Here is a 25,215-nt window from a genome sequence, read left to right as displayed (position 1 = left end):
TATGAAGTAATCATTGCAGTAATTAAAAGCTAACTCAGAATACTTATTATGATGACAAGGTATCATGCTGTCTTGAGGCTTATATTAGTTCATTAAGAAGATTTTATACAGCGACTTAATAATCAGTATATAACATGGAAATCTTAAATCAGGTAGACTGACAGACAGATAAGACAGGTGGGGAAAAGACAGACAGACAGGCAGGCAGGCAGACCGACAGACCGACCGACCGACCGACCGACCGACCGACCGACCGACCGACAGACAGACAGTCAGACAGACAGACCAAATCGAAAATGTTGAACAAGTTATCATACATTCTTTTATATTTTATTTATTTCAACTAAGAAACAGGCAACTTTTTGTCCAACTTTCTGCACACCAAGCAGGTGATGGCTTTTCAAAAGCAAAACCGGCAAATCCACTGACGGCTTCAAAATATGTATATGCAGCCGCAGTACATCTGGTATGGGCTGGTAGTAAAAATCTTTTCTTCAGATTATTGCAGGCACTTTTCATATTAGTGTGGAATGTTGAATCACAATCTTCTTTGGTTTTCCCATAGTAATCAGCCTGTAACATAAAAAGAAATACTTAATACTGCATGGGTATGTCTTAGTTCGTTGTTTTTGTTATTTTACTTTTTTTTTATCTCATATTCAGTATCATAATTTGTTTACAATCTTTTATAGTACTTGTTAGTAGCACGGTGATCATACTAGTCTGTGCAATGATAAGTTCAGTCGTGTGTACTGTCTGATTAGTTGAGTTGTCATTATAAGACCCCGAATCTGTTCTGATTGATCCAGTCTTCATTATCAGGATGCTGGGTATGAATACTAATTGGTTCAGTTGTCGTTAATATGGTACCGAGCATGAGCTCTGACTTGTCCATGGCAGTATTCATTATATGGACACCGAGTTTGTGCATTGCATGGTCTTGTCTTCATCAGCAGTCATTATCAGCACGCCTAACGTTAGTCTTAGCAATGTAATTTATGAGTTTTGACTTGGTCCCAGTACATATATACTTACACAGAAATAGCAGATATCATGTCTGTTACATGATGGTGTAAATGTATCTTGATAAAATAAATGGATCCCTAATGGAATACTGCAGCCATTTATATACTGATTGGTCTGACATTTATCTCCACGTGCAAACCAGGGTGACAGACACAACAATGTTATCAGGGAGATACAGTTGAACATTATCTGGAAAAATTCAAGTGCAAAGAAATGTTGGAAAGAAAAACCATTTACTTATCTAAAAATTCTGGAGTTAATATATTTAAAAAGCTTCTTTAGGTTTATGAACTAAGATGTTCTTTGATGTTTTAGTCATTACATTACCATTTTACGCAAAAATAACTGATAATTATGAATAAAGTGAGAAACTACTAACTGTTACACTGCATTTGGAAATTAAAAACACAATAGTACCAGAAGAAAGAGTTTGGCAGCCGCATATATAATTACGTATACGGCAGATAAACGTTCGAATACCAAACTTTCGGAGCAACCATTCAACCAAAACTTGACTTTCATTGCATTGCGATTTATTTACTTTCAGATATATAATAACTTATAACTATATGGTTTTTTTTCAATTTTACTTTGATATAAGAAGAACTTGGTAACCATAAAGGACACTGGTCGTCCAACAAAGGTCTTAAAATCGGACCTTCGCATGTCTGATGTATTTTATGATGTTCTCAAATTTCCGTACTGTACGTGGTGTTTTTACAACTAATACTAACGAAAACAACAGTAGAACTTACCAGTAACCTCGTACAATGACTAGTAGTTCCTGATTACCGTAGTTCGTGACTTTATCAGAAGTACTTTCTGACCTATGGAAAACTATATCGGTCTTGTTCTGTCATTTGGGAAGAATGTCACATTGTGGCATGGTATCAACATCCTGATGTTACACTGATAGAAATTTACAAAGGCAGTATTCTAATTGACAAATTGGCATTGGTGCTTAAACTTAAATGATATTTGGATAACAATATTTGTTTAATGTGTTTCTTAAGAAATATATGTCTATCTAAAAAAAGATGTGGTATGATTGCTCCGCATGAGAAAACTCTCCACAAGAGACCAAATGACACATAATTTAACAACTATGGGTAATCGTACGGCCTTCAACAATGAGCAAAGCCCATACCGCATGCATAGTCTGCTATAAAAGGCCCCAAAATGACAAATGTAAAACGATTCAAACGAGAAATCTATAACTGCATAATTTATGTACAAAAAATGATCGAAAAACAAATATGTAACACATCAACAAACGACGACCACTGAATTACAGGATCCTGACTTGGAACAGGCACATACATTCAGAGTGTGGCGTGTTTAAACATGTTAGCGGGAACCCAATCTTCCCCTTACCTGGGACAGTGGTGCAACAGTACAAAATAAGAACGAAATATAAAAATCAGTTAAAAAAGGCTTATCCCAACAACAAAAAATGTCAATAAGTACTGATCTGAGAGTCCTCGCAGTTATTGACAGCTAGTTCAAAGCCACCAAGAAATAATTAAAAAAAATCATGCTTCTAAGACTAAGTTATCAATCCGTACACATCCAACATTCAATGGATTTAGTGTAAAGACGTCATAAACTGTCCGAGAAAAACATGACATTGTGCAATGCAAAGATACAGGTATCGATAGATTGTTTTATTTCATTAAATAAATTTCTCTGTATATTGGTTTCTACCAAAAAATTATTCAAATGATGACGTACGAGTATGGATACATTTTATATAAAAGGCCTTAAATGTCAGATACTTGAACAAAAATACTCCGTGTTAATATACATAGGAAACTTATATCTTTACTACCAAAGTCTATATAAACTATAGGTATACAGTTATATCAACATCAATAATACATACAAGACATTGGATACATGGTTAAAAAGGGCAGTTCGCTGCGTTAAATTACAAGAAACTGTATCCTGTCCCTCACACTGCATACTGTCCCTCACAGTTGATATTTTATAGTACTCAAATCAGATTTATAGTGTTGTATATGTTAAGTTTTCATGATCGAAACTTCATTCGCGTTTGCCTTATTTACACGAATTAACAAGTCATCCTAATGGTTGACTTGGGTTTGGAAACAGGTTCATCCGAATCCGATAGTAAAATCAATGCTCAAGGGGATGCATGTAAGAAACGTATTAATATCGGTAGCAATTACTGACCAGTAGGATTTTACTTTTTTAGTTTTTAGATTCGATGTCTCCTGGATGCAAAGTGTCGGTAAGCTATGTGCAACATTTTTTAAGGGGTCTGTAGGTGGTATGTTGCAAGACAAGATAAACATGTCTGCTCCTATATTTTGTACATGCTCTAAATTTTCTAGGAACTCTATATCTTCATATCAACATTTTTGCTGACCGAGAGTCTATATATAGACCTATTATCTATTGCTATTTTGTTTTCGTCCTGAAATTCATGAAATAGTTGTTACTGGAAGTTATGTTAACAACCCGAAAATGCCTCTCACAAGTTAGTATCTATTTTATCAGCAATCAAAGACGGGCTTCAAAGTTATTGTGAAACTGCCTATTCTAGAGGTGGCGTGAATCAGATGTGGATACTTAAAAATTCAAAAGATCTTTTAGAGTACATACAATCTAACTCTCTTTCATCTTGTAACAGTATTAAAACATTTGACTTTTCTACCCTGTACACAAGTATTCCACATTCCAAACTAAAAGACAAATTGAAAGAGTTGATATTACTTTGCTTCATAAAAAAGAATGGCCAACGTAGATACAAGTATCTTGTCTTAGGGAGGGATAAATCCTACTTTGTAAAGAATCACTCTGATTCAAACAAAAAATTCTCTGAAACTGATATTATCAAGATGCTTGATTTCTTGATTGACAACATATTTGTTACGTTCGGAGGACGTGTTTTTCAACAGACTGTCGGCATTCCAATGGGAACAAACTGTGCCCCTCTACTCGCCGACTTGTTTCTTTATTATTATGAGGCTGACTTCATGCAGGAACTTCTTAGGAAGAAAGATAAGAAGTTAGCAATATCCTTTAACTCTACTTTCCGCTATATAGATGATGTTCTTTCACTAAACAATTCAAAATTTGGTGACTATGTGGAACGCATCTATCCAATCGAACTAGAGATAAAGGATACTACAGATACAGTTAAGTCGGCTTCATATCTTGACTTACATCTAGAAATTGACAATGAGGGTCGGTTGAAAACAAAACTTTACGACAAAAGAGATGATTTCAGCTTTCCAATTGTGAACTTTCCATTTCTAAGTAGCAACATTCCAGCAGCACCTGCATACGGGGTATATATCTCCCAATTGATACGATATTCCCGTGCTTGCATTTCCTATCATGATTTTCTTGATAGAGGTTTGCTGCTCACAAGGAAGCTATTAAACCAAGAGTTCCAAATGGTGAAGTTGAAATCATCCCTTCGTAAATTTTACGGACGCCATCACGAGTTGGTTGACCGTTATGGAATAACCGTTTCACAAATGATATCGGATATGTTCCTTACGTCGTAACTACAATCCCCTTCCCTTTCATGAATATGACCTACCGAATTAGACTATTTACCGGATTTGTAATCACTTAAGCAACACGACGGGTGCCACATGTGGAGCAGGATCTGCTTACCCTTCCGGAGCACCTGAGATCACCCCTAGTTTTTGGTGGGGTTCGTGTTGTTTATTCTTCAGTTTTCTATGTTGTGTCGTGTGTACTATTGTTTTTCTGTTTGTCTTTTTTATTTTTAGCCATGGCGTTGTCAGTTTGTTTTAGATTTATGAGTTTGACTGTCCCTTTGGTATCTTTCGTCCCTCTTTTAGTAAAATTCCTCTTACAAGTAAAGTGGTAGAAGACTAAATAAGTTCGAGTCAAATTATCAACATCAAGTAAAACATTATGATATTGGTGGTAATTCGTGGTCAAAGTTATTTATGCCAGCAGTCTTTTTTACACGAATTATTAAAATCATAAGTTGTACTGAATGAGTCCGTTTGAACTCCCGCTATTTTAATTTAGAAAGAGGAATTGTGGTGTTACGGGTATAACAAAGACGAACTTTTATGCATGAAAAATGGGAGAAGAATTAAAATAAACAATTAAAAACCAATTCTTCAGAGGACAATTGAAGGTCTTTCCACCTCGATATTAAGTATGAAATTTAAAAAACGATGTTAGAAAATGTCACTCCGTGTTGATGTAATGTGGTAAATCAAACTGTTATAAAAAAAAAAGATTAATAGGTTTATGCAGACGACTTAATTGTTTTATAATGAATCAGAAAGAATTTTTAGCAAACGTCAAAATCTAGAACGTCAAATTTACCTTTGACCTTCTTATGTCAGTGATCTCAAATCAAAAGACCCCCAGGTAATCACTTGTATGGTTGTGGAGAAATACTGATTTCAAATACATAAGGGGAGAAAACTCCTATAAGGGTTAACCAAAACATTTTGACTGAAATAGGTTGAAGTTGCGCCTTATTGTAAACAGTAATTTGACAAACACATCATATCATTAGCTGTAACAGTTTCTTTTGAATAACGACAACAAGCAAAATTCAAAAATTTATAACATGACCTTGACCTTTGACCTAGACCACAATTTCAAGGTCATAGATCAATGAACTCAAATCGGAAGGCCCGAGGTCAATCACTTGTGTGGTTGTGGAGAAATACTGATTTCAAATACAAAAGGGGAGAAAACTCATTTAAGGGTTAACCAAAACATATCGACTGAAATAGGTTGAAGTTGCGCCTTTTTGTAAACAGTTATTTGGCAAACACATCATATCATTTACTGTCACAGTTTCTTTGGAATAACGATAACAAGCAAAATTCAAAATTCATTTCATGACCTTGACCTTTGACCTTGACCTCAATTTCCTTCAAATGGACCAAGGACTTCATATCAAAAGACTGTAGGCCTCTACGACTTATAACGTATGAATTTATCCAACAAATCGCCTATCTTAAATTTTCAAAGGGAAATAACTGCCATAAGATGTCTTCCAATCATTCAAGTCAAAATCAAGCAAATCATTCTTAAGAGTAGACGAACAATTTGGTGTAAACAGTTTGCTAAAATCTTTTACGGTTTTAGAGATATAGCGATAACAAGAAAAAAGGGACGCAGAGAGATATCTTCTATAAGAATAATTGTTTGGTCACACAGGGTGAGTTTTGAAACCCCCATTACTGTACAACATCATTCGCAAAAAATCCATTCGATATGTTGTAAGACAAAAAAGCATCTCAGACGGCAGAAGAAAAAAAAATAATCAGAAGAAAAACAAAAGGTCTTTCCACGAAAAGTGGAAAGACCTAATAACTCATGTCACTGATATGTTTATATATATGTGCGGGCAAATGAAGAAGAAAAAAAAGGGTATACCACTTTTAATTAAGGCAAGAGAGACAACTAGACAATGCATGTTCTAGTCCAACTCTGAGAACACCACGACGGCGAACTTTTCTTGAAAAATAAAAAACCAAATCCTTTAACTGATTTGTGGAAAATAAAAGCAGATGTCCTGCATGCAGCATAATGTGGCAGTAAAAATCTTTTTCTTAAATTTTTGCATACTGACACCATATTTTGATGAAACTCCGAGTCACAATCTGCTTTTGTCTTTCCATAGTGGGCTCCCTGTCAACATATAAGATCATATAAAGTAAAATAATAAATAACGACATTTACATGCATTCAACATAATATCATGCTAAGGTAAGCTTGTGATTAGAAATATTAACATCATATGGTGTGATTGCCAATTAATGACACAACTCTCCACCAAAGACCAAATGATATAGAAGTTAACAAGTGAGTGTAGAGTTATATATAATGTTGAGGGCCTCGGTGGCCGAGTGGTCTATAAGTAGATACTACTGTAATCACTAGCCAGTCAACACTGAGGTTGTGAGTTCTAATACCGCTCGTGCAGGTGCACTCGACTCCAATCATGCTTAATTGACTAGGATTGACAGTTCTTCTATCGAAGGTGGGTGGTTTTCTCAGAGAACTCCGGCTTCCTCCACCGAAACAAATGGCCGCCACGAAATAGTTTAAATGCGGTGCTTAAAAGTGGCGTTAAAACACTAAAAATCAAAAATCAAATATATAATGTTGAAAGTATAAGTGGTCTATGTCATACACTACATGACTCGTACTTAACTTACAAAGAAACATAGCAACAACATACACCAGAAATATATATACACATTATTGATAAGATATTGGAAGTCTACACAAATAGTCAATACAACCGAATCATTCCCCTTCCGCAATAGTCCGAGATTACTCTGACGTCCAACGGCTGTTTTGTCAGACAAGCTGGGGCCGATAGTCCGAGATTACTCTGACGTCCAACGGCTGTTTTGCCAGACAAGCTGGGGCCGATAGTCCGAGATTACTTTGACGTCCAACGGCTGTTTTGCCAGACAAGCTGGGGCCGTGGCGTCCAACGGCTGTTTTGCCAGACAAGCTGGGGCCGTGGCCCAACGGCTGTTTTGCCAGACAAGCTGGGGCCACGGCCCCAGCTTGTCTGGCAAAACAGCCGTTGGACGTCAGAGTAATCTCGGACTACTTCCGCAACAACCTTATACATAATTGCGTCTAGTCTAAAACAAAATGATAAAAATATAAGTAATTGTTGAAACATACCTAATAAAAATTTAAATGCAAAAAAGGATAGCAATACTTACACACTTATAGCACATGTCGTGTAAATTACATGATGGTGTAAACTTGTGTTTATAAAAGAAAGGCAAATGTAATGGTAGGCTGCATCCATTAACGTACTGGTTAGACTGACATGTGTCTGTTGCAATCCACGGCAAAACGCAGAGCAGTACTATTGCCAAGCTGGTTGCAGACATATCTGGAAAAGCAAGGTATTAAAAAAGAACATCAATATCAAAACAAGGACAAGGATAACCATAAAAATGGCACATATCTGCTGGTCGAATCAATGAAATTTGATAGGAAAAGCTCAAACAACAGGATTAAAAAGGGAGGTGAAATACCAAAGGAGCATTGAAACCAAAAACCGATAGTGACCTCATACAGGTGCTCTGGGTTTAGTCACGTTTCTCCAACATTTGATAATTAGACTAAAACAACATAAGGGATTTATAGGAGGTCCTCATAAGGACTGGCATCGTGATAATTACCTGTAATTCACCAATATCAGGTCTTAACTAAAATATTGTAAAAAGGGATATTGTTATAAATATATATATCAAAACATTAACAAACCATATATTTTTGGTCGAGTATAACCAGAAACGGTTACGTAATTATGTTCATCCGCTGTATTTGATTTACAAAATTAAAAAGGTTATTCAACAAAAAAATCCTTATATAAACAAGGGAAATTCTAATCGAACTGAAAATTTCATAAAAAATTATGAAGAAATAATCTCGAAATTATTTTTTTTAAAAGATTTTTTTTTATTAAAAGTAACATGAAAAATCGAAAATGTTCACTGACTGTATCTCATTTTAGTAATTTATTCTATAATAATTACTTGATACATTTTTGTATTTGTGTTACATGTAGATGTTAAAATCTAAACCGATGCAAAACAGCCAAGTTTTATTTATGTAAAAAGTCACCAAAAGCGATTGTCTTCTAGTGCGAAGAACCATATATCTACCTAGTCGTTCTGTCTGTATATCACTAGAGCCGAAGCCAGTTTTCGTGGTATTGCTGCCTTAGCAGATGAAATAGTCAGTCGTATATCTGTCCACTTTTTCCACGAAAACGGAGCTGATGCAAATTGGGTACATCACGTCGCGTGATGATGTATTTAGTGTTTAACTGTGGGAACTGGCTTGGTGAATATTGTGCACTACTAGTATTTTCGATTTGTTACTTAAGCTTTGGACAATTAATGCAAGTTGACTAAAAATTTTGAATAAACTGTATCGGTGATAATAAGCTGCGTTTTGTACTTTTATATAAGATTAATGACTCAAGATATATAAATTCTTAATAGCTCTCAAAATATAAAATGTTAGTTTTTATTCAAAAAATTGCTTTCGGCCGTACGGTAACGGATACTGGATGTGTAGTGATTGATATTTTAGTCGTATATTATTTGTTGCTTGTTTATGTATGTTTTTGTACAGTTCTTTTATTGTTCTGTTGCACCAATGTCTCAAGATAAGGGGGAGTGTCGGAGCCTATAATTCGGTGGTTGTCGTTGCTGTGTAATATATTCGTTTTTCGTTCATTATATTGTACATAAATTAGGCCGTTAGTTCTCTCGTTTGAATTATTTTAAAAACATTTGTTTTCTCGGGTCCTTTTAAAGCTGACTATGCGGTACGACTTTGCTCATTGTTGAAGGCCGTACGGTGATCTATATTTGTTAATGTCTCTTTGGTCTCTTGTGAATAGATGTCTCATTTGGCAATCATACCACATCTTCTTTTTTATGTATAATTGTTAACTTCTGTTTCATTTGGTCTCTTGTAGAGAGTTGTCTCATTGTCTATCATACCATGCACATCTTTTTTTTATGTAAAATAAAAAAAATACATCACTGTGTAAAGACTATATGGACTTTTACAATTTTGGGAGACTATCAAAAAATATATATATCTTTAAAAAAATATACCTTTTTAACAATATTTTGGCCAAGAACAGGTGAATTACAGGTAGATATCAAGATTCAGTCCTTAAGAGGACCCCATAATCCCTAATGTTGTTTTAGTTTAATTACCAAATGTTGGAGAAACGTGACCACACCGTGCTCTGGAATGGCAAGCAGATCCTGCTAGACATGTGGCACCCGTTGTGTTGCTCATATATATTTGTATATAGAAACAGGTATTTTATTCAGGGTTTATAGATATTCTGTATTCGTCATTATTTTAAGGGAATTCTTTATCAAATAAGACAATATTAAAATATCTCAAACATTTGGATATTTTCTTTGGTTTTAAAAAACTTCCATACACATAGTAACATTTCACTTTATTTGCCCGTCACTCTTAGATTAAAAAATATCAAGGTAAAGAATTCGAAACCTAGCGAAATTTCAATAGATAAAATATGTTAAAGCCTGTTTACCATATATTCTGTTCATATAAGTATATTAATTCAGAAAGTTTCTTATCGACGGTCTGGAGTTACCACGGACATTATTATTTTGACGTATAGTATATATAAACACATGTCATTTAATAATTTCAAAGTGGGGAAAAGGTGTTATAACTTATGCTGCTTTAGATGTTTACTTAACGTCCAGTGTCAAGTACTTCACGTAAATTCAAATGATCCCCTAACGATGTCATTTGTTTTAATAATTTTTCAACCGTAATTGCATATGCAAACTTACCTATAGATACTGTCTAAAACCTCGAAACTTTCACGAAACACCACTTATATCTACGAATATATATATATATATACTAAAGTATAAGATAAGAGTTAGCCTGCAAACAGCAGAACGAACCGAAAGATATATGTGATAGTTCTCGCCTTTGATTTTTGGAAATCTTTACACCACAATTCTCCTGAGTTATGGTCTTGCAACATTTTATGTATGAAAAATGTTAGTCAGTTCCCCCGAAAAACAGGAAGTTCATAAATTTTATTGAAAATTTGTTTTTACTACCAAACCAGTCATTCCAAGTCTATGTGAACTTTAACATATTTGGCAATTGCTTATTTGCAATGACTAACTAACCTTAACCAGAGACACAATGATATATACTAAATACTATATAAGTCTAGAGCTGCTTTTATTGCATGATGACTGGTATGTCTAGTGGCATTTCTAATTCGTAGTTAGTATCTAATATGAATGAGCCAGCTATCCGCCGACTTAAGAATACATTATGTATATATGTGCCTGTCTCAAGTCAGGAGCCTGCAATCCCTGGGTTGTCGTTTGTTAATGTGAATCTGATACACATTTGTTTTACGTTCATTTTTTTGTACATGAATTTGGCCGCTAGTTTTCTCGTTTAAATTGTTTTACATTTGTCATTTCGGGGCCTTTTATAGCTGACTAGGAAAGGTAAAACACGGCCACTGAAAACTTTATTTTTGAAGCCCAGGTGGTCGTGTGGTCTAGCGGGACGGCTACAGTGCAGGAGATTTGGTGTCACGATATCTCAGTAGCATGGGTTCGAATCCCGGCGAGGGAAGAACAAAACATTTGCGAAAGCAAATTTACAGATCAAACATTGTTGGGTTGATGTTTAGACTAGTTGTATTTACCTAATGTACACAACCATGTATTACCATCATTGCTGGTGATCCGATGGATTAATCTGTTGTAGAGTTGTCACTGACGTACTTATATAGATAGATAGATAGATAGATAGATAGATATATTTTATTTCCAATAGTGGACCCAATACGGGCATAATCAGTACATTGGTTTTTTTATCACACAATTGCAATAGACAATAAACAAAAATAAAAATAGAAATACGTTTGACAAAAAAAACATGAAATATAAATTGAGTTAATAATACATGTAGTCACATATCAAAACCTGTATGTTTAGTGATTATTGACCATGCACCAGAAGCAGCATCACATCTATTATAAAAAAAAAAAAAAAAAAAAAAAAAAAAAAAAAAAAAAAACTTTGAGTTAAGTCCTTCCTCGTGGATGATGCATATGAGCAAATAGTATTGTTGTTCATATGCAGGGGTCACCAAGGGCAGGTATAAGTACGCCTGAGCCAGTGACAACTCTACAACAGATTTATCCATCGGATCACCAGCAGTGATGGTGATACATGGCTGTGTACATAATGTATATACAACTCGTCTAAACATCAATTTAGACGAGTTGTATATATATATGCGGTATTGGCTTTGTTCATTGTTAAAGGCCGTACGATGACCTATAATTGTTATTTTTTGTGTCATTTGGTCTCTTGGGTAGAGTTGTCTGATTGCATACCACATCTTCTTTTTTTTATATAGATATCATATCTCCAAGTGATTTGGTCATGAAAATTACAACACTTATTAGCTGTATAGATCATCAATGACGGCTGAACAAATAAGAACTATACTATATTTGGCTTATATTTAGTTTTAAACCATTAAAGAAACCCCTATTTACAAAAGACGATGTGTTTTTTACAGCGAAAATAGTTACATCTACTTGTCTGTATGAGATCTTGGTGCATCACACGAGTGCATAAAAAAGACGGGAAGCCGAGTCTTACTAGACTTACTATTTGAGTCCATTGAATAGGTCTATCTATTTTGAATATTGATTCTTAAAAATCGATCAAGTTTTTTTCATAACTTCTAAAATGGAACGGATATGGAAAGGACATGGAAAATAAATTGAGAGAATAATATGGACAGGATATGTTATATAAATTCATTATACAACATTCTTCAAGGCACATGATAAAACTATAGGACTAAAGGACCACCGATTTCATTGCAGTTTATTATCTTCAAGCCACAGTGAGGTATTTTCAATTGTTACTAGAATCGTTATGGTTTGTAAGAATCTTCTAGACATTCACCATGGTTACATGTTAATGTTTACTGGCAAATAATATGTAGGAGCAACAAAGAGTATGCCAGTTTTATTTATAACACGATATACAAACTAAACAACGCATGTTCTAGTCCAACTCTCAGCACACCACGATGGCGACGTTGTCTGGAAAAATAAGGCACCAAATCCTTTAACTGATTCGTAGAAGGTCAGAGCAGATGCCTTACATGCAGCATGGTCTGGCAGTAAAAATCGTTTACTTAAACTATTGCATGCTGTCTTCATATGTTGATAAAACTCCGAGTCACAATCTGCTTTTGTCTTTCCAAAGTGGACTCCCTGTCAACAAATAAAGTACAATAAATAATGTCAGATGCATGCATACAAGACAATAACAAAGGTAAGCTGAATGTATGATTTATATGAAATTTTAAAGATATTAGATAATTTTTATGTAATTTTAACTACAGAAAAGTTATGTTGTGTTGCAAACTAACCGGTGCTGTTAAGAAATATTCATATATTCCTATAATATAATTAAAGCCTTCAGTAGTTACTTACTTTTTCCGAAGATTTTTTTAAGTGATAAGAAAATACAGTTACCCGATCAAGTAATAATACTTACACACTTATAGCACATGTCGTGTAAGTTACAAGATGGTGTAAACTTTTGTTTGTAGAAGAACGGCATGTGGAAAGGAAGGCTACAGCCATTGATGTATGGGTTAGACTGGCATGTTTCTGCTTCAATCAACGGCAAAACGCAGAGAAGAACAGTGACCAAGCTTATTGCAGACATATCTGGAAAAGTGACATGGCAACTAATAAGAATAATTATGTGTGAATATCAAAATAAGGAGATTAATGAGATGAATGACTGAATATCTACGTGCTGAATGGAATTTGTTAAGAAATAAGTAATGAAATGTATATATCAAATCAGGTGTTTTATTGAGAGGTACGGGGTTCTGTGTTATGTATCCTTGTTGTTGATACTTAATTTGAACATTTACGTTATGAGAAGATGTCTTTATGTTAGGGAGTTCATTATATCAAATAGCTTTCTACTCAAACGACTTTTGGTATTTTAAAAACTTCCATACACATAGGAACACACACACACACAGAAAGAGAGAAATATAATGCCAGATAAAAATAAGCTGCCTTATATTGGCTAACAGTATGTTTAGCTCTCGCATGCATTATATTTGTTCTTTCTCTGCATTTTATGGTATATATGGAAGTATCTTCTTATTGACAGGGTTAGAAACAGTGAGCACTTCGTTTTGTATTTTAAGTATGACTTTTCTTTTCTTAGGAAAATTATTTGTCTTTGAAACCTTTAAAATGGTAACGTATGTTCAATATCAAATTTATAAAAAGAACAGTCGAGAGAAACTCTAAAACGTATTTTTAAACGTTTTTTTACCATACAGAGTTTACGCAGAATTTAACAGACTGACGCGCGTAAAAATTCAAAACAGATGGTTACTTCTAGACGTGAAAAATAGGTTTTCAACTAATGTCGTTTTAGTTATTTGCTGAACGTCCAGTGACAAATATTTGAAAGTAAATTAAAATTATCCCTTTACGATCTCATAATTTGAATATTTTTTTAACCGTAATTGCATATGTAGACTTACCTAGATCCCGACCAAAACCTTGAAACGTTCACCAGATATATCTACTTATAAACCAAAGTATAAGATAAGAGTTAGCCTGCAATCACTAGAACGAACCGGGAGATAAATCATAAGTATCGCCTTTTATTTGGAAATCTGTGCAAACGCAAATCTCCAGAGATTTTGTCTTACCTAATATTTCATGTTTTATAAACACAAAATTTAAGTTTTTTTCTTCTTCGAAAAGCAGGAAGTTCCTAATTTTTATCAGACAAACAAATCATTTCACTACATATATGTGTGCATGTCTCCGTTTTCATTGCCAACACTTTTGACCACCCAAACGGCCATCCCAAGTCTATGTGAACTTTGACATATTTGGCCATAGCTTATCTACAATGATTAACTATCTTTAATCATGATGTCTGGTATGTCTAGCAGTATTTACCATTCTTAGTTCTGTAGCATGTGTTACATAAAATAAAGAATTGTGGTTGCCAACTATCCACCAAAGTCATCAGAATACGGGGACGGATCATCCAGTTAAACATTTTTTTATTTTCCGAACTTCTGTTTCTGTTGTAAATTTATGGTTGTTTTTGCACTTTGTAAAATAAAATATTGTTCAAAACGAAAGAATGATATGAACAACAGGTCAACATGCGACCTTCACCTATTCTAAAAGTCTATAGTAGATGTCCATTTGTATACATGTTAAAGGCACACACACATACTTTTTAACTACAATATAAAATCGATCAGACCTTTATAAATCTAATCGCTATCTCAGTTTATGATAAAAGGTTTATATGACAGTCGGAAGTGTTCGGATGTCATCTCGGTGGTCGATTAGACGACGTCTGTACAAAGATACACAAGGAATGGTGATACATAATTCTAGTATCGAGTCCATGCACTGTTAATTTGATGTATGTATTAGTATGTTATACATCAAATATGATAGTTTCAGTCAAATCGGTGAACATGAATTTGACAGCCAATACTTCTTTAAGGTGGATCATCAGTATTTTTTTCTTATACTTTGACAAAATGTACATTTTACCATGCTTTTCTAAAACAAATACTAGTACAGCAAAAAGTATGGATCACCGTGCTATTTAAAGCTACAATTCGTGCAAAATTGTCAAAATTTGGAGATTATTCATGAGAAAAACACACTTTATAGTGAATAAAAAAAGTGATTTATAAGTTGAGATTTTGAAATAAAATATGAGAAGATCGGTTTTATAATATGTTTTAGGAATTTAAGAAGAAGAAATGATGTCTACGAACATTTTGAGAATTTTTTTTACAATTTTTCTATTATTATTTGAGTTACTTCCCCTTAAAGGTGTACTCGTAAAATTGATTCAAACAAAGGCAAATACCAGAGGCGGATTTAAGGGGCGGGGGGGGGGGCCTGGTCCCCCTTTTCTGTGAAAAATTTGGTTGCTTATATTGGGAATCACTGAAGCATGACTGAATCGGGCTCCCTCTTAGGCAGTCAGTGGGCCCCCACTTATGAAAATTTCTGGATCCGACACTGAATACTATGTATTTCTTTTTAGTCTAATTTACTCTAAGGTAGTCTGTACATCATCCATCATATAGTCAGGTAGTTGGTACATCATCCATCGTATAGTCAGGTAGTCGGTATGTCATCCATCATATAGTCAGGTAGTCGGTATGTCATCCATCATATAGTCAGTTCGTCATCCATCAATATAGTCAGCAGGGGCGGATCCAGCCATTTTAAAAGGGGGGGTCCCAACCCAGAGTAAAGGGGGGGTTCCAGCTATATGCTCCCATTCAAATGCATTGATCGGCCAAAAAAAGGGGGGGTTCCAACCCCCGGAACCCCCCCTCTGGATCCGCGCCTGGTCAGGTAGTCGGTACGTTATCCATCATATAGTTAGGTAGTTGGTACGTCATCCATCATATAGTTAGGTTGTCGGTACATCATCCATCATATAGTCAGTACGTCATCCATCATATATAGTCAGGTAGTCGGTACGCCATCCATCATATAGTTAGGTTGTCGGTACATCATCCATCATATAGTCAGTACGTCATCCATCATATATAGTCAGGTAGTCGGTACGTCATCCATCATATAGTTAGGTTGTCGGTACATCATCCATCATATAGTCAGTACGTCATCCATCATATATAGTCAGGTAGTCGGTACGTCATCCATCATATAGTTAGGTTGTCGGTACATCATCCATCATATAGTCAGTACGTCATCCATCATATATAGTCAGGTAGTCGGTACGTCATCCATCATATAGTTAGGTTGTCGGTACATCATCCATCATATAGTCAGTATGTCATCCATCATATATAGTCAGGTAGTCGGTACGTCATCCATCATATAGTTAGGTTGTCGGTACATCATCCATCATATAGTCAGTACGTCATCCATCATATATAGTCAGGTAGTCGGTACGCCATCCATCATATAGTTAGGTAGTCAAAATATTGTAACAAATAATTAAATGAGCTTTGCCTGAGGGACATAAAACCTTAGTTTATGATAGATTACACCTCTGAGGACTGTATGGGTTTAAGACTTGACCAGTAGTTGCTTTAAAGCAGATCTATTTGGTGTTGGTTAGATGACTCCTTCAGTAAAACAGAACATCATACAATTATTCCATACACGAAACATAGTTGACCTATTGCTTACAGTATTTGAGATCAGATTTAACCATGAAAATTCAATATTGACTAATAATCCATGAAAACAGAGGCAAGGTCATATGAGCCCTGCCAGACAGACATGTACAACCGACAATCATTCCATACACCAAATATAGTATTGCTTATTGTATCAGGTTTATTTTAGACAAAACCATGAAAGCTTAATATTGAACAATGAACCATGAAAAGAGGTCAAGGACAGATGAAACCTGCCAGATAGAAATGTACACCTCCCTATCATAATATCATTCAATACACAAAAAATACTGGCTCCACTGCTTATAGAATTTAAGAAATTGACCAAACTGCAAAAACTAAACAAATGACCCATGGAAATTGGGGCAAGGTCAGATAAATTTAAAAAATCTACCAGTCCATCATGATAATAATATGACTTATTGCTTATAGTATCTGAGATACAGACTTGACCATCATGGCATGAAAACATGACCTTGATCCCACCTTGATCCAGCTGCCTTGATCACCAATCCATAAAATGAGGTTGAATTCACGTCACTTCTGTCTGACAGACATGTACACTAACAATGCATACTCCGTGATACTGTTTCAGGGAGATGTGTTAGTCTCCTTACATATGTCAATCAAGACTTGTTAATCAACGTGCTTGTGAGCACTGAAGGGTAAAGATTGCTAATTTTGCAATTTTGTGAATTTAAAACAAAACATTGAATTGTTATTAGAAAAGGCACATTATAAATTTGAGTTGGAGTTATCTTCCTTTGATCATGATTATACATTTAGAAGATTTAGGAATCAAGTGATTGCATTTTATGCAATCTTTACACAAAATCAGAAAAGAAGACTACATATCATTTTTATACATTTTTTATAGTTTTTTAAGGGATGTTAAGATACACCTTTTAAGTTTGCCACATGTTATCATAAAAGTAATACAAGGTTAGTCAACTGACAAAATGAGAATAAATTAATGCATGTAATCAAACATGCTAACATGATAACAAATTTAACTTAACAAATTTAACTTAACAAATAAAGTACACATATTTTAATACATTAAAAGATAAATACCTAAATAATAATAAATAAATTGCTTCGCCAATTGAGCTAGATACGACCACAGAGGTCCAAACCTGAACCATTGGGGCAAAAATGGACACAATATGCATGATTCAGGTTTGAATTTGGATTGTTACTAAATATTTGACATATAATAGGTTTCTGACACAGAATAACTGGAGTCAAAGAACCTTTATACACTTTTTTTTGCTTTTTTGCAATACACTATGCTGTTGAAAATTGCCCCCTCCCCCAAAAAATGAATAAATACCTTTTTTTTTATTTTGTGCAATACACTATGCTATAGGCGGTTGCATATTGACCCCAACCCCAAAAAAAATGTTTCCCACCTTTTTTGGTAAAAATTGAGAAAAAAAATGAGAAATTTTACTTTTAATTTCTGAAATCTGAAATGAGAAAAAAACTGCCGCCACCCTCCAATTTATTGTTTCACCTCCCCCTGCCTTTTTCCAAAAACAAATTTTTCCCTCAAGATATGGTCATAATTTAAATTCAAATTTACATTGGAGATGCAACCATAATTACCCATTTAAATACATCATAAAAGTCTTAAAATAGATAATTAATATTCCTCAATCTGATAAAATAAATTTAATAGTAACTTCTTAAAGTAAATTGACAGCTAATCACCTCAAGAAAATACAATATTTCTTTATACCTAATATTAAAGCATTGTAAGGGATGTAATCCAATATATAATGATGTGATTACATTTGGATTACCTCCCTTACACTGCTCTAAAATTGTCTTAATTGTCCATTAACCAAGAAACCCTTGTTTTTCCCCCTTTTTTGCCCCTAGATTCTCTAGTTAGAGCCATTACCCTTAAAGCCAATCCTTACCATTCCTTTGTGGTATGGAAACTTGTGGTATAGTTTCAGAGAAATCCATACATTTAAACACAAGTTATTGTCTGGAAAGTAGAAAAATGGCTTTTTGGGCCTCTTTTTGGCCCATAATTCCTAAACTGTTAGGACCATATCCCCCAATATCAATCCCAACCTTCCTTTTGTGGTTATAAACCTTGTGTTTAAATTTCATATATTTCTATTTACTTATACTAAAGTTATCGTCCAGAAACCAACTGTCAGTGATGGACACGATGACTACCAATATATGAACAGAAATTTTGTTTGCCGTCATATAAAAATCCTTTAAAAAAAAACCACCCAAAACCATTGCCTAAAGGAAAGAAGAAGGGACAGTTGGCTGTTTTTAATCTAGAAATGAACCCAAGATCATACCTTCCTATTAGGTGTCAATGCATCTGAAATATATACCTGTGAAATATAACAGGTATATATATATATATATATACATTTGTATCATATGTAGGGTTTTGTATTGTGATTTTTGTTGTAGATTTGATTAGTTCAAAGATCAAATACTGTGGAATCAGTATTATTAGTGTTGCAATCTTATTCTTGTAGATTTTCTTTGGTACAGGTGAACCATAATTTTAATTGTACATCAAAGTATAAATTACATATAAAATGACATCAGGTTACCATGACAAATGATTTTTTTTATCGGTCCGCTAAAATTTGCACACACAAAAATAAATCCACAGTATTTGAGAAAAATAAGCAAGTAAATACAAGAATAACACCTGAAATGTTAAGGAACAAAAAGGAAGCGCTTCATTTGGCAGTCTGAATAAATGTTTCTGACTGTTTAACTATAATAGCTTGTTGTTTTTTTAACTCGTTTTCTATGCGTGTAATATGTATTTCTGTCAAAGATGCATATGGCTCTTCAAGTTCATGTATCTGTTTGTTCTTTATTAGAACAGATGGTTGTTCTGATTGGGCAGCTATATCATGTGACTTCTTGTTCTTTATTAGAACAGATGGTTGTTCTGATTGGGCAGCTATATCATGTGACTTCTTGTTCTTTACTTGGACAGACGGCTGTCCTGGTTGGATTGATTCTTCATGTGACTTTTTGTGCTTCATCAAGCCCCATTGATCAACAAACTTATTTCCACATATTGTGCATTTATAAGGCTTTTCTCCAGAATGCATTCTTAAATGTCGCTTCAACCCTACACTAGATGTCAGCACTTTATTACAAATCTCACAGGGGAGATAATCACCACCGTAATGTGTTTTGACATGTCTTTTCAAGTCACCAGGCATGGAGAAGGCTTTAGAGCAAATATCACACTTATGTGGTTTTTCTCCTTTGTGAGATCTTTCATGTCTAATAAGGCCACTTTCAGCACAGTACCTTTTATTACAAATTTCACATTTGAACTGTTTGACACCTGGTTTTTCTCCATGCACTCTTTCATGTCGTTGAAGGTCACCTTTTGTTCTGAATTTCATTTCACATTCCTCACATTTGAATGGTTTGACACCAGTATGACAGGTAGAGTGTCTCATAAGGTATGTATTCTTGATGAAGGATATTCCACAAACATCACATTTAAATGGTTTTTCCGTATTCTTTGAATGTGTATACAAATGGTTTTCATATGTTTCTTTTATTCTGAATGACTTTCCACAGACTTCACATAAGTGTGGCTGTTTAGTGGAATGTCTTTTTACATGACTTGCTAACTTTTTAGGTGTTTGAAATGTTTTATCACACTTTTCACATTGGTATGATTCATTTTTATGGTTTTTCATATGTTCTTGTAATGTATTTCTATAGCTATACACTTTAGAACAAATTTTACATGCAAAAGTTTTTGGCTTTTTATCTCCAGTACTTTTATTCATTAAGTTTTCTTTGATACTATTTTTTGTAGAGTTTCTTGTTTTTGGTCTTTCATATACCGGTAGACCTTTTATCTTGTTCTGACTCCCTCCATCTGACTTTTCTTTATTGTCTTCCACCATTTCAAGACTGGCTAAGATTTCCTTACATGTTTCATCGTCTAGTTTAAGAGCTGTTTCCATCCGATTAATTTCTTCTTCAGTGATACTCTGATCTACATCAGAATCTGATTCTTCCATGCTACTTATATTATCATAATCATCCTCACTGGTTTCTAAAGCAGATTCATCCATTTTATTTTCACTTTTGGAATCACCATTGTCAGTTTGTTCAGTAACATTTTTGCCAGTTTTGTTTTTATAAAATTTAGAGACTAATACTTTGGTTAATGGAACCATTTTCATTTCGTTCATTATATTTATTTCCTCTTCTAGTAATTCCCCATTGCTGATTTCTTTTTCTGGTTCTGCTGACTTTTCAATGTTAATTTGTCCATTTTCATCTTGAACTTCTTTCCTTATCTCAGCATTTTCTAATACTTTTTGACCATTTATCACATTTGACCTTTCTGTGACCTCTGAAATTGCTGTTTTGTCAACAGTAACTTCTTGAGATACATCTTTTGGATTTTTTATTCCATATAATACAGTTAGTGGTGTTATTACAGTTTCAGAAGGTATCGGTTCACTAACCACATTTTTTGGTTCAGAAGGTATTGGTTCACTAACCACATCTTTTGGTTCAGATGCTGTGAAAACGACCTTGGGTAATGTTACTGTATGAGGAACGACCTTGGGTAATGTTACTGTATGAGGAACGACAAATGTTTCCTTGGATACTAGTAACTTAACAGTATGTTCTGGCTCTGGTTCCAAGTAATCATCCTCTGTCATTGTTCCACAACTTCTGTCCTCAATTTGTTTAAGTTTTTCATCTTGTTCTGTATTAATAACTACAATGTCACTTTGCTGTAAACAGACATCTTCCTGCAGTTCAGGCTGTTCCTCTGTAATTTTTTGTAATGTAATAGATTCAGCATTGACTATATTTTCAACACTGCTGATCTTTTGTTCTGAGGTACCATCGGTTAGTATGTACAAATATTTGACACCATTGTCTGAAGTAAGTTCGATAGCAAGCTGTTGAACTTGATCTTCCTGTATTGTTTGTCCCACTGGTATAACAAATTGGTGCTCCACATTATCAATTATCCCATCAATAGTTATCTGTTGTTGGTTTTCTAATGGAATACTATTGTTATCCATTTGAGTAAGCTGATAATAGTACCAGGGTAAGAACTACCTGTAAAAAGAAAATTGTTTTCAATGTATACAAATTAATAACAATGTTTTAGTCTTTTTGTAATGTGTTATTGTGTTTTCATTTACATGTATGCCAACAACCCCATTGGGGTATAATAGTGCTTTATCATCAATAAACTATATATTAAAAGATATAAATAATTTTTCTCTGACTTTAACAGAACATTTCTTTAATTCATCTGACCTAATAAATAAAGATGAATTTTATAAAAGCCTTTGAAATTATTTTCCTTTCACGTGTTTGTTAAAAAGTAGTCTCCCCTGCCATTTTTGATAAAACTTTTGGGGTGGGAAATTTAAGTTTAAAACAAAACAGTATGGATACTTAAATATTGAAAAGATTGTGTCAGAGTTGATAAATTCACCAAAAACAAGGTTAGACAAGCATAGTAAGCACCAAAATGTTTCTTCACTTCAATTTCTAAGACCAATATTCCTAACATTTTTCTAAATAAGCTGAAAAAAAAAACATTTGCAAAAACTCACCAGTCTGAATAAAATTTTACTAGTCTGGGGATTCATACTCGTGGGTTACAGTGCAGACTGGCATAGTATTGTTAAATACATTGAATGTAACTGTATGAGGTATACATGTACTTAAGATTAAAAAGATTATTCAGAGCAAACAACATGAACAATGAAAAAAAATAAAATCCAAATAACCAAATTACATTCCAACTGTCTACATTACCCAAGCAATTTTAAAGACAGATGTTTAAAGAAATCTGTACTGAATACAGGGATGGATGGATGTTACTTCCAATGGCAATTTAAATACAAATTCAAGACTATAAAATGGTTGAATGATATGAATATAATTTTTTTTTACTTAATACAGAGGCCACATTGGGCCAGCATTTAAACTACTTCTTCTCAAGGTATAACAGTCTGCAGGACGACCTGTTATCCAGACACATTAATACAATTAATACATAACCAGTCTTTGCCCTTGCACCTATAAAATGATGTGTGTTAAGTAGCTAAGCAGCAAATACCAATTTTCAAGTCTTTGGTTTACCCAGCTGTGATTTAACTGTAAGCTTCAGCACTTGAGTCAAACATGCTACTACAAAACCACTGTGGCAGTTTGGTTACAGGGAATATATTTCAGGTATTTTATTAAATTAAATCTATCAAGAACCATTTATTCAGATGTTTATAAAGTTAAATCATAAGCTTTCTTCTTGAGTTTAGTAAACATACATGTACATGTACAATGGACATACACACGATGTACAGTCACAGTGAATAACGATTCGATGGAGAATACATGTGTACATATATAACTTTTAAAACTTTATTTTATTGATTTTGTATTTGCATTGTATCAAAGATCAAATTTATTGTCAGTGTAAAATGTACATTCACTTGTTTGTTTTCGTATGTCTTTTGATTTGATAAGACAATATTTATTAGCACAAACAGATTTACATTAAATGATTATAATTTAATTTTGGATGTAACGCGTCTTCTGATTGGCTGACGTTATTTTGTTATCAGCCCATAGACATAATTTTAAATAGTCATGTGACTGTGACGTCATCAACGTTTTTTCATTGTTTTCTACGGTTTAAAATGGAATTTTAGAATTAAATTATATGAAATGACTGTAATATTTCTTCTGTCTATTCGAAATAACATAAAAAATATTACAGTCATTCCTTAAATGGCATACAAAATTAAGACAATAAACTTACAATAGTTAAATTGATTATAATTATATTAAAGTGACAGGTATTCACAGACAGGGGTAAAAAGACTATAAAAATATATATCGACAGTTAACACATTATTAATGTTTATGAACAAATAAAAAAAGAACACAAACAGAAATATAAGTTGCATATTAAAAGAAATACAAGTTATACAGATGTTCTCAATAAAAAACATTAATATACTTTATGGTGATTTTTATAATGACTGGTAGACTGCTATTTAAAAGTGCAGTCAAATGCTTCAGTGTTACACTGTTATAGCTGACTGATTAGTCAGGAACCTGATGTTCAGTGGTGTCTTTTATTGATGAGGTTCGTAAATGTTTCAGCCTTCTATTACTTTAAGGGTCTCAATACTTAAGATTAAGGTATGTTTAAGGGTTTGAGCAAGTATAAGGTTTAGGTATGGCTTAGGTAAAGGATAGTTTAGTACAGCTACATATGGATTGGGCCCCTAAGGTACAAGAAGGCCAATGACTGAAAATGTTTCTTGTCTCTTTTTTTTTTTTATATTGATAAGATTGATGGTTTTTCCATTCGGTTTTACACGTAATTTTTTAGGACCCTTTAGAGATTGCTGTTTAGTGTGAGTCAAGGACCGTGTTGAATACCTTACTTTGACCTTAAAAGGTTAACCTTTAGTAGGCTTTACATTGGATGGAAAGTTGTCTCAAATTTTTTTGGCACTCATGCCATGGTCATACAGTACTACATTCTCTTATATATATTTAGTGTGGCATTCTTCTTCATTAGTACATGTATGTATGATCCACCACTATATTGGTGCACCCCAAAAATAGCAAAAAAAAGGCTAATGGTTTTTAAGTCGGTGTAAGAAACATATATAGCAGAATCTTCAGTTTGTTGAAGGAGGCTATATATTATCCGACAGAAACAGAAACAGAAACAGACACTGTTAACTTCTGTAAATCTCTTCTCTATCAGGAGAACCTGGAGTTCATCCTTTTGACCATCACTGGAAAAAAAGAGAATAAACAAGAAGAATAGAGACACATTTGATTAGTATTTGTTTTTTTATAAATACCTGAAGAAAATATTTGTCCTTTTGATACCGGAAACTTCAAAGGATGTATATTTCTAGAGTCGATTGGGTGATAATTTCCGAGTCTGACAGGTGCTGGCCAAGTCGTCCTAAAACAAACTCGGCCTATCAAAAACAGACTATAACAAACTCGGCCTACTCATTTATATAAAGAACTAAAATCACGCCTGTGATTACTGCTGACGTTATAATAGTGCAATGGTGACAGTAAATAATTGAAATACAAATTAAAAAAAAAACTTTGGGAATTTCATTATCTACATGATCAATTACTTGTACATATTCTGTTAAAGCTAATCTCCAAAATTATACATCATCTAAAAAAAAGTAAATCTGACTTTCAGTAAAATATAGGTGTCAGACCACCAATTACTCCCTCCAATTTAGAACGTAAAAGTAGCCCTACTCTGACACAAAAAAGTGCTTTTGATGTCCTTGTTTACTTAAACTAACCACCAAAGCGGAAATGAAACTTTTGGTG

General features: G+C 33.9%; 1 protein-coding gene and 1 long non-coding RNA gene across 3 annotated transcripts; both read right to left on the bottom strand.

Annotated features, from left to right (window-relative positions):
• Positions 1-6,425: 6,425 nt before the first annotated feature.
• On the bottom strand, positions 6,426-10,451 carry LOC143078443 (uncharacterized). The gene is made up of 3 exons (XR_012979224.1): positions 10,389-10,451; positions 7,746-7,921; positions 6,426-6,690 (listed from the first exon to the last, which is right to left on the bottom strand). It is a non-coding gene; the product is annotated as an uncharacterized LOC143078443 (long non-coding RNA).
• Positions 10,452-17,866: 7,415 nt separating this feature from the next.
• On the bottom strand, positions 17,867-24,769 carry LOC143080857 (uncharacterized). 2 transcript variants are annotated; one of them, XM_076256937.1, is made up of 3 exons: positions 24,717-24,769; positions 21,347-21,936; positions 17,867-21,310 (listed from the first exon to the last, which is right to left on the bottom strand). In XM_076256937.1, exons 2-3 carry the CDS (start codon positions 21,897-21,899, stop codon positions 19,554-19,556), a joined length of 2,310 nt encoding a protein of 769 aa, XP_076113052.1. In that variant the 5' UTR covers positions 21,900-21,936; positions 24,717-24,769; the 3' UTR covers positions 17,867-19,553. The 2 variants fall into 2 exon arrangements, with proteins under 2 accessions (XP_076113052.1, XP_076113051.1); XM_076256936.1 differs by having other exon boundaries at positions 17,867-21,936.
• Between the last annotated feature and the right edge of the window lie 446 nt (positions 24,770-25,215).

This window comes from Mytilus galloprovincialis, chromosome 6, assembly GCF_965363235.1.
Source record: "Mytilus galloprovincialis chromosome 6, xbMytGall1.hap1.1, whole genome shotgun sequence".
Lineage (NCBI taxonomy): Eukaryota > Metazoa > Mollusca > Bivalvia > Mytilida > Mytilidae > Mytilus > Mytilus galloprovincialis.
This window is presented reverse-complemented; position numbering and strand designations above follow the sequence as displayed.